We start from the raw sequence: 11,100 nt of genomic DNA on the forward strand, positions 1-11,100 counted from the left end.
TATGTGACAATGAGTTAATGAGGAGATAGGCAAATTGAGTAACTTAGCTAGTTACCGTAATATCACATGTCTCAAGAAAATATGAGTCTATAATCTAATAAGTTAAGCTTTGCATGACACCACACATATGTTACTACCCACTACGAAGATAGTAACATAGCCTAGGGTAGCGTGTATGTTACTAGTGTAAATTACTCTCCACTATGGCTAGTCTTATAGCCAACCTTGTTGTATAAGTGATGACTATAAATGGCATTGCAACATCATATAGCGAGCAGTTAGTTGTACTACTAGTCATGCTCACATCAAAGCACACATTCTTTCCAAGAGGCCTAATCTAGCTATAGTAGATCTTAGCATCAAATTCACGACATCTCATAACTTTTCTCTCATAAAAGACATTAAATGAGGTTGTTTTAGATACTTCACAAGACTAAGATATACACCCTTCGTCTAGGTTTATTGGGGCCCCTTGTATTTTAGGTCAAAGTTTGACCATTATAACAACTCATGATTTATATGCTACAGAAAAATATATCATCGAATTTGTATCCAAAAGAGGATTACAATCACAAAAACATTAATTATGACATATAGTTTATATTTTATTAGTTAACTTTATGTCAAACTTTGACACAAAATACGAGGGGCCCTAATAAACCGGGACAAAGGGAGTAGTGCACTGGGACTACTATATCTAAACTTCCAATTTAACGTCATTAGATATATTAGTAAAAAAAGTAGGATTGGGACACAGACTATCTATGCTCAAGCTCAAATGAGCTTGCATGAATAGTAAAATCCCGAAAACAAATCAAACTTTGTGCAACAAACATTAAGAAATATTTTACATGCGTGCAAAATTTCAAGATGAAATCACATTCTTGAAAGTGTGGACAACAAAAATCCATGCTAAAAAAATAGACTGTTTTGGGAACATATCAATTTTTTTGCCCACAACTCCAAAAATGTCAGTTCATCACAAAATTTTGCATGCATGTGGAACTTTTCTCAATGTTTCTTGCAAACAAAAAAGGTCAGAGTTCTTAAATTTTGTTTTCATACCTTTTTTTATTTTACTGTTCACCCGATCTCATTTGAGCTCGACTTAAGAAGGGCACTTTCGACTAGGACTGCCCTTAGTACGACCATAACATAGTTCACTATTATTGGCAGAAACAAACAAGCTCATCTTAACATATTTCCACTGTGTTGTTTATGTGAAAGTTTGTGGGTGATGTTTGACTGAAATCAAGCTAATAAAATAACTATCACCAATAATTTATCTTATTTTTTGTGGGGAAACAAAGATATCATGGAATTATTCATTGCAAGTTGTTGATTCATGATGAGAAATAGCATGGCATGCCTTCAAGGAATTTGATTTAAAGCAACATTGAAGTATTATCCACAATTCATCGACTAGCGTCTCCGGCACCCCTTTGATGTTGTGGCCACTTCATGGTCTTTTTTTTTCGCTTTTCTCTTATATTTTATTTAGGATTGCTTGTGTTGTGGCCCTAGTAGACTTTTTATGTCGGTGCGGTGCTACTTGGTGTATGGGCTTTGGTTGATTTATATATAAAGCGGGGTGAAAGCCTATTTCAAAATTTGATTACACTAAGAAGCGCATGAAACAATAAAGCTAGTCAACAAAATGCTATACGACGGTCGAATATTCAGGATGTCATCTGAGCACCAACATCTCAAATGTAAATAGGTTCCAGAGAAAAAAAAAACATGATGTCGTTATGTTATAAGCTAAAGGATCCATGTCTACACACTTAGGTGAAAAAGCAAACGCCAATGAATTACCTTGTTGTATAGTAGAATGTTAGTCTAGTAATGCGGTTGGAGATTTCTTTTTAACAAAACTAACTTAACAGACATTTGCTTATCATTCACAAAACTTCAGTTCAAAATCAAACACAACCTCCCATAAAAAAGTCAAACACAACCAACAAATTAGTGGGGGAAAATGTTTTCACGAATAAAAAATGACACATGACATAATGATCTTCATAACCTTATTGTGGCACCAAATATATATTCATAACAGTTTAGACAATTAACCTGAGAAATCATAATGTTATATCATTCAATATTTGGAACAAAGACTCTTGCCAGAAAACGATTAACTAGGACAGGAATTATTCACCATAAACCCTGTGCAAGAAACACAAAAATAATATTCAGTTTTGAAATATTATAACTCTGTAACACCATACATATTATTCATTTCTGTGATGCTCTGGGGCTGGAATATTCATCAATACTGTAAGCAACGTCTGAAATCATTGATAAGTGATCCGCAATAAAAGAATGGTACAAAAGAATAACAACTTTCTGAAGCGGACAAGTATACTGAAATTCACAGTTTGGTCAAGTCGTCTCCAAGAAACTAAATATCAAGGTGGAAGTTAAACAGTAGCAAGAACCAAATTACTTGGCATGATTACAGGAGCATAATCAGCCTGTGACTATGGACCATATAGCACTTCACTCATAAACTCAATTAAAAAAAGAATCAGACTAATTAATTACCAGGCATTGGCAAAGATCGAACAAGTTAAAGCAATGGCGCAGTAAGTCAAGGTCAAGCTATAAAACTAAATGGCAGGCCGCTGCATGGAGATGATGGTACACCAACTCTACCACATCGAATAAAACAAGCGCCCTGCACAGTAGCCGTGCTCCCGAAAGTTAGGCACGGCAGCATGGGCCAAAAGATCCCCATAGAAACAACACATGAGATAACAGCGGCTTTGCTGATGACAAGATGGCTTACCCAACCCCTTCGACCAGCTACCGCAGCATAAATTTCGTCCTCAAGTTGCGGTGGCTCAAGCAAATCGACCAAACTCACATTTGACATGACACAACAAGGTGGAAATAGCCACCAAATTAACCCTGTGGTTCTTTATCTATTTTAACTGATATATTTTTCAATACATAGTAGACATTCTAGAAGTGCTTAAAATCTACAAAGAGCAGTGCTTCGGTACACCCATAAACTTACGATACAGATCTAAACATCGTTGGTTCCCCATGGAAGAAAAATTAGGTGTACCATTTTCAGAAATCATTTGTAATTTGCACTCCTAAAACTGAAGTTGTAGAACAGATCCACAGCACAAGATGACTTTATTGTGTGATAACTTGGCCTTCTTACGAATGAAGAAAAAAAAAACAGACTGGAACTAACAAATCTCATAAAAATATGATCTTTTTATTTCTCGCCGCTAAGAACAATCTGACCAAAATTAGAGATTTTACAAGTATGGAATGGATGCGAAATCTTGGTCGGAAATATATCTCTATAAGTGTACTTGCGGAGACAGATTTAGTTCTGTGTTGATTGAGATATGGCCACTCCTTAGTACTTCATCCGTCCCACAATATAAGACGTTTTATTTTTGCAAAATATGTTAGCTCGGAAAAACACCTTATATTATGGAAAAAGGGGGTACATGTTTTCATTCTGGATTTGGGATCCGGCAGCAGGGGGAATAAATATGGGGGCTCGCAACAAAAGTTTAAGAGAAGATGTCCCTTCATCATATTGTTAACAAGCAGCTACTAGGACTAGCAAACAGGCCAAGGCTAATGTATGGAGCACTGTACCATTATTGGCTTCCATGATCGTGACCCAAGTAATTTACTATCAGCTGCATATTATTTTAAGAGGGCAAGAGAATTCTTATCACCACATGCATTGCACATTGGCTCTCTTTTTCCCGCTACAAGTTCCAATGCACGGATAAGATGCTTAACAGCACATACAAAGCAAGTAAGAATCCAACCCATGGTCTTGCTATCCTACCAACCCCGTAAATTTGGGGAAGCGATAGAGTATACGTGCTACTAGCTGAACAAGGTAAACAAGACTGGCAATTCGGAAGCCATAGCACGCAAGAGGATGAAGTGAAGTGGTCGATAGCGTGGGGACTAGGAAGAGCATCAAAGAGTCAAACTTTTCAGCTGCCAAATTAACAATAGTGCTACCATCAACCTCTCCATGGCGTCAAGTGATTACTACAAATAAGGTTTTGTCTAAAAAAATTACTCTAAAGAAGGACCCACAGACCATGGTGATTTTAACTGTATATAATTTGCAGTTCCCAACATATGCAAACATGTTCAGTAAAAAAATGGTAACACAACAGCCAGTTTACCTTGGAAATACTGATTGGTTTTCCTTTCATTTTCTTTCCAACTTCTAGTAACAAAAGACTTGGAAGTTAGCTGTGGCACCGGCACACAGCATGCAGCAGCAAAATGGAAGACAGGGTAGTACCACTACTGGTGATTGAGATGAAAGAAATGAGGTGACATGTAGTAACAAGATGGATGTCTACCATTATTGCACCAGGCTTACTAGCTAGCACTAATAGTTTTCAGTTCATGGTGTTACCATAGCCCATCCCGCCGAGAATGAGCGCCCCGCTGACGGTGTTGTACATGTCCGGCGGCACCGCGGAGGCGTTGCCGAGGTGGAGGTCGGAGATGCTACGCACGGCGGCCGCGTGCGCGTGGCTGGGCTCGTCGTTGCTGGTGCGGCCGTTGTCGGCGCCCTGGTCGTAGAGAAACCCCCTGAACATGTGGCCGTTGATGCTCACCGCCGCCTGGTACGCGAACTCGTCCGCGCCGTCGTCGACGGAGGTCACCCGCACGCACCGGAACACCGCCGGCGCGCGCACGTGCCGCGGCAGGCTGTCCCTGAACGGCGCGTCTGCAGAGGATGGGATAGAAGATGTGATTAGTGTGCAAGTTTCTTGAATTATGTGTGCTGACTGCTGAGACTTGGGATGTGCGTCTGTGCTGGTCGATCACCTTGTTGGCTCGAGGAGGTGCCGTTGGAGGTGGAGGTGCGAGAGGTGGTGGTGGTGGTGGTGGTCTGGGAGGAGTGGAACCGCGGTTTCTTGGTGGCCGCCGTGGCAGGAGCGGCGGGAGGGGAAAGGTCGCCGCCGAGCGGGTGCTTCTCGCGGCGCCGGGCGGCCGGGATCCAGGTGCTCCTGACGTGCGTCGTGCAGTCGAAGCCGCGGCTCTTGCAGCACGTCCGGCAGCGCTGGTGGGGGCAGTCTTTCTTCGCCTGGTTGCCGCAGTCGTTGCACGTGGTGGAGCCGCCGGATCCGGAGGAGACGCCGCCGTAGTCCACCGCGGAGACGACCTGCTTCTTGTCGGCGGGGGCAGCGGCGGGCGGCGTCGTGTGGGGCTGCGAGTGCGACTGCCAGAACTGGATGGCGCTGCCGGACTTGGGAGCGCCAGGGTCGGCGAGCCCGCACTGCCCCGCGGAGAGGAGGGCGAACCCTTGGTCGGCGGCGTCCGCCGCGGCGGCAGCAGCAGCGGCCCTCTGGTGGTGGAAGGAGGAGGCGGGGGCGAGGACGACCATGCCGACATCACCAGCAGCCGTTATCCCGTAGTTGAGCGCGGCGGACTGGCGCGAGGCTGGTCCCCAAAGGCCGTTGGCAGACGCGCCAGCGGCATTGAAGCCGAGCGAGAGGTCGTCGCCGCCGGCCGACGCGATCCAGTCCGCGTAGGCCGCGGAGACCGATGGGAAGCGCCTCCCCGACGACGCCACGCTTGCTGGCTGGGGGCAGTAGCTTCCCCTCCCTGGCTAGCTAGCCGCTACGCCTACCTAGGCTAAGCTTAGCTCCAAAGGCAGGCAGGCAGCGAGCGAGCGGAAAAGGCGCAAGAGCAGACGAAGATGCTCCTCTGAGGAGTAGCGGCTAGCAGCTGAGTTGAGTGAGCCTACGGATGGAAACCCCTCCTCTCCATCCACTTTAAAGAAGAATCTCTCTTCTCAGCGAAGGAAGGGGCATCCAAGAGTAAAGAAAAGAAAACACAAAAGACTCTACCCTACTACCACCTAGCTACCCTCTCTCTAGTCTCTACAGCCTACCCTAGCTAGGTTAGCATAGCTTGCTAGGTAGCCTTCTCTCCTCCCTTTTGGAGTATCTGTGTGTGTACGCCTACGGCCTACAGGACACAGGGGCTAGCCGCTTGTGTTCTTTATCCCTCTACTTTCCACAGGACAACGTGAGAGGGAGAGAGCGTGTGTATGCTGTGTGCTCGTGAAGATAGGAGAGAAGGAGAGAGGGGCCGGCCGGGTGCTGCTTCAGCGTTCAGCGTGTGTGAGGTCTGAAGAAGTGGCTGCGGGTGGGGTCTGCGGCTGAAAAATTCCTCTGCGCGACCGGCTGCGATCGGCCACGGGATCTCATCTTTCGCTCGCTGCGCCTGCGCCCAGTGGGGGATCGAGACTTCTTGTGGGGGCACCGCACCGGGCACGCAGCGCAGCCTGGCAGCTTTCACTGACGCGCCCGCCCGGCTCCCTTCTCTTCTCCTCCCTCCTGCTCTGCCGCTGCCGCCGTTTGCAGCTCTGCCCCCGCGTTAAAAGCAGCAGCAGCGGCCACAGCCTACGCCCGCGCGCCAGTCTACCATAGCCGATAGCCGGTAGCCGCTGGGTGGCTGGATCCATGGATCCGCGGCGCAGGGATTGATTGCTGCTTCTTATTGGGCGCGACGCGATCGATGGCTTTTTACCCGCTCCTGCGGGCGGTGCGATATGATACGCCGGGTCTTTCTTTTCTGCTGCTGCCGCCTAGGGCTAGCTAGGCCTCTCCATGGCATGGCATGGCAGTAGCATCTAGCCTGATTACTCGGCTGCTCGTAGCAAGCCTGCGTTGTGTACGAGCGGGCACAAGGACACGAGGTCGGGATACGCGGATCTGACGCATTCACGTGAGACCGGACCGGACGCGCCGAAGAAACGGAAGAACGCGCCGCGGTACGCCCGTCGGTCCGTCTGGCCAAATACAGGCTCGCTAGGTTTTCTCTTCATATCACACTAAATTCGTGGTTTAAGAGCGACCCTGGCGGACGCGTCGTACGTGTACCGATCGCCGTAATGATAACCGCTGGCAGGACGACTACCAGCACCACAAAACGTCGCTGCAGGAGAGTAGTCGTGCAATCGTCAAAATTTATAAATCTTGCTCCGAAAACGAGCGTAGCCTCCAAATAGCCTTGTTTGGAGCTCGCTCTAAACCCCATCGTCGGCGTGGATGGACACTGTTGTTTTCTTTCTCCTTGCGTCACGGTCGGATTTTGAAGCTTCCCACTGGTATGAGAGCAGGAAGATTCTCCAACCATATTCCTCAAATTTGCTCCACATGTACTCAACAAGAGGATTTCATCTTTTTTTCCTTTTTCATTTTGCTAGAGCTGCCTGGTATGCTCATCCTTGGTATATTAGATCTGATGCTCTCGTTCATAATCAGGATTCTTTGCTTACCACCATTACTTCTTTAATGGGTTCACATCATCCTCGTGCTTCGTTCTAGAATATTTTTAATTTTTTATGGACTTTATGGAAAGCTAGGAATGATTGTCTTTTCGAGCGCAGGAAAGGTCATCCTAATAGGATCCACATTATGGCTGCTAGTATGGATTGTGCAATGCAAGCTGAGGCATTTTTGTCATCTGATGACCAACATAATGTTACTAACAATCTTCATAATGAACAGCAAATTCCTATACAGGGCAAATCCATCCAATCTGATCTCATTATTAAGGGGCCGAAGATTTATTCTGATGCGGCTTTTCGAACTTCAAAAATACCAGGTGCTCTTCGAGGACAGGTTGGTACAGATATTGGTATCTACTTTTCTCTCCCTGCTGATCATGGGGAGATCAACATTCAGATTCAAGCTTCTGCACCTGTAACCATTGATCCCATTCAAGCGGAAGCCACGGCCCTGGCTTGTGCTGCTATGCTAGCAAACTTCTTAAATGTGCAGCAGCCTACTTTTTTAACTGATTGTCTTCCGCTTGCTTCTGCAGTAGCTTCTAAGAATATCTCCCATCCTGCTACGCCTTGGAATATCAGAAATTACTTAGCTTCTTTTATTAAAAGTTATACTAATCTCAATGCTCAGGTCTTTCATATTTCCAGGAATCTAAATGGAGTAGCTCACAACCTTGCTCAGCAGGTGTATCAGGCAACAAATCAACCTATAATGTCTTGCTCAACTCGATCACACGCTGCAGACCTCTGTCCAGTGGCGGCAGCTTTAGCTCACTTCTCTGTCACAGGTTACCGTCTACACAAGGTGTACTGCTACTAAGCTCAGAGGACGCTTCAACTAAGTTGTGATTTCTAGGCTTCTTCTTCAAAGCTTTCTTCAGGATTGAAGACACTTTCACGCTTCTTCTTACTTTCAAGATAGATCTACTAAGTGCCCTTCTCTCATTCTTTTAGCTGCAGATCATCTGGTTGACTTGTTTCAACCTATCTTTGCTATTCCATTCAGCTTCTTTTTCTGGCTGTATCTCCTGCTCTGTATTCTCTGGCCTCTGAACCTTGTAATGACTCTTCAAGTTGTCAATGGAAATTGGGCACCTTCCTGGTGCCTTGCTTTGTTTAAAAAAAAAAACTTCCCACTGACCGTACAGCGTGTATTAAATTTTTTAAGTAATTTTTATTATTGTGTGGGTGTGTCAAGATCTCAGTCGAATGTGACTTGACCAAGTCTCAGTTAAATGACACAAAATATAAAAGCAAGAAAGAAAAATCAAAAAAAAAATCCATGTAAGATCTCATGAATATAACATCGACCGAGACTTCTTTAAGTCTCATGGACTGGGATTTAGCAATCTTGTTGTTGTATAGCTCGTTTCCCTACGATATGAGGTTCTCAAGGAGAGTATCATCTTCCCCTACAATATAAGGTTCTCAAGGAGAGTATTATTACTGTGTGGTATCCAAATAACAATTTGAAGTATTCCCATTTCTCTTAATTCTTGTGTTTCCTATATTCATGTTTTTTTTAGTTCATGTGTTCCAAGTGAGCATATATGATTGGCACGCTGCGAGGCACCTATAAATTAGTTTAGCCTAAAAGACACTATACATAGCTACAAGCTGGAATCTAGACCATAAGAAATGTGTGATCTACTCCCTCCGTTTCTAAATGTAAGTTTTTTAGATATTTTAAATGGACTACAACATACGGATGTATGTAGATATATTTTAGAGTGTATATTCACTCATTTTGCTTCGTATGTAGTCACTTGTTGAAATATCTAAAAAGACGTATATTTAGGAATAGAGGGAGTATAACGCAAGGGCCAATTTGATGTAATTTTTTTTATAAACACGTGACATGGAAAATGCTACAATATATTCCCTTCGTCCGGTGAAAATTGTACATTTGGTTTTAAAATTTGTCCACAAGAGAGTGTATATCTATCTTTCCAATGCACATTAAAGTAGAAAAAAATTCTTCTCTCATCACACGGTAATTAAGACTAATAGCTTTCTACACATGGTCTCCTTAATTTTTACATGCACTTAGGTCATCGGAGGTAGCATAATTAAAGAGAAAAGAGATGGTGGCTTGCACTTTTCCAATGCATTTTTTATCCCACTCCATAATTTGTCCTAAAAAATTTATATGTATATTTTTCACCGGACGGAGGGAGTACACGATTAGATCATTGTAGAAAGTAGAGAGAGACAATATTTGTCAACGAGAATCATCAAACACAATTACATTCCCAGGCATGATTATGTAGTGTGATCCTTCCCTTGTTGTACTAACTATGTAAAGTAATATAAAACTTTTTAGATCACTACGGCACTGTTTGTTTGAGCTTTTGTTTACGTTTTTGCAGCTTTTCTACTTTGGCAAGAAAAAAATCGTAGTTTTTTTTGCATCGGCTTTTGGCTTATACCATCATATAACAATATTGTTTCATAAGGCAAAAGCAGGAGCAAAAAAGCCCTAATTAGGAGTCTTTGTGGCTTTTTGTCAAAATGAAAAAGCTGCAAAAGCCCAAACAAACAGGTTCTCGATCTCATCCAACTCAGCAAAAATATAATACTACCTCCATCCCATGTAAGACATTTGTTGACACTACACTAGAGTAAAAAATGTCTTACATTATGGGACGAATTAATATTTATAGTCTGTTAACTGCACCTTATTAGACTTGCTCTTAACTTCATGAATCACCGGTTGGTCACCTTTTAGGTGTTCGACGTGATATTGATTCATACACATAGTTGGTCCGGTTTGTTCATGAGGTGTACTTCAAATTTACACTTGGAATATCATAGGTTTAGATGTTGGTAGACTTTTCCTAAATTTTCTCTTAGCATTTTGTTTGTAATTTGGTAGCGCGCTAGGGTTAGGGAATAACACTAGCGCCACGTGTAGCAGTGCTACATAGACGATACCTTTGTACAGATAGACAACACCATCTGTTGGATAGTACTCCCTCCGTTTCAAAATAAGTATCTCGACCTTAGTACAACTTTATAATAAAGTTAGTATAAAGTTGCGACACTTATTTTGGGACGGAGGAAGCATTGTTTAACAAACCAAATTACTGTACACGCGATGGTTGCCGGACGAAATTCACACAACACTATGATCAACGGCTGCAGCCCATCTAGATCGAATACATGGCTGCAGGTTTGTGTCATGCGTATATGCCATATACAAGAGTGTCCAGAAAATGGAGGATTTCAGCTGGCAGGCCTTCCTTGCTGCCATGCCATATGTGCCATATACAAGAGTGTCCAGAAAATGGAGGATTTACTAGCCGATATGAACCGACCACCTATTATTCAAAATTTACCAGCCGATATGAGCGGAATTTACGGAGCCCCCACCGAGGCGACACAGAGGCGATCGGAGATCGGATCCGGTGGGGCAAAAATCCCTCCGGTGAACCAAGAGCGGAGATGCGGTAACAGGTTCGGATCGGGATTGTTAGAAGGAGGAGATCCATTGGGACTGAGGGAATCATGGATCAAAACAAGGAAAGTGATACAGAGATACGCGACGGAAAGGAAGAAGAGCAAAAGAGATCAAGCATGTTCAGGGGAGGAGGGAATGGATCAGCGCATGTCAAGGATCAGGGAAAAGATGAAAGAGATGAGAGAGGATCTGCTCAACAGATCCAAGGAAGTAAATAAAGCAGGAAAGGAAGGGAATAATAAAGGGGTGCAACTATCCGATCCACCTGACGACAGAGGAAGATCGCGGGCAAAAGGGGAGGTTTTGAATCTGCAGGAAAGGATAGGAAATCTGG

At 44.0% G+C, this 11,100-nt stretch overlaps 1 protein-coding gene across 1 annotated transcript; it reads right to left on the minus strand.

The window, feature by feature from the left end:
- Positions 1 to 4,089: 4,089 nt before the first annotated feature.
- LOC119341531 (protein LATERAL ROOT PRIMORDIUM 1-like) lies at positions 4,090 to 5,852 on the minus strand. Its single transcript, XM_037613406.1, has 2 exons — positions 4,834 to 5,852; positions 4,090 to 4,732 (listed from the first exon to the last, which is right to left on the minus strand). Exons 1-2 carry the CDS (start codon positions 5,390 to 5,392, stop codon positions 4,398 to 4,400), a joined length of 894 nt encoding a protein of 297 aa, XP_037469303.1. The 5' UTR covers positions 5,393 to 5,852; the 3' UTR covers positions 4,090 to 4,397.
- Between the last annotated feature and the right edge of the window lie 5,248 nt (positions 5,853 to 11,100).

This window comes from Triticum dicoccoides, chromosome 1B (assembly GCF_002162155.2).
Source record: "Triticum dicoccoides isolate Atlit2015 ecotype Zavitan chromosome 1B, WEW_v2.0, whole genome shotgun sequence".
NCBI classification, from domain to species: Eukaryota; Viridiplantae; Streptophyta; class Magnoliopsida; order Poales; family Poaceae; genus Triticum; species Triticum dicoccoides.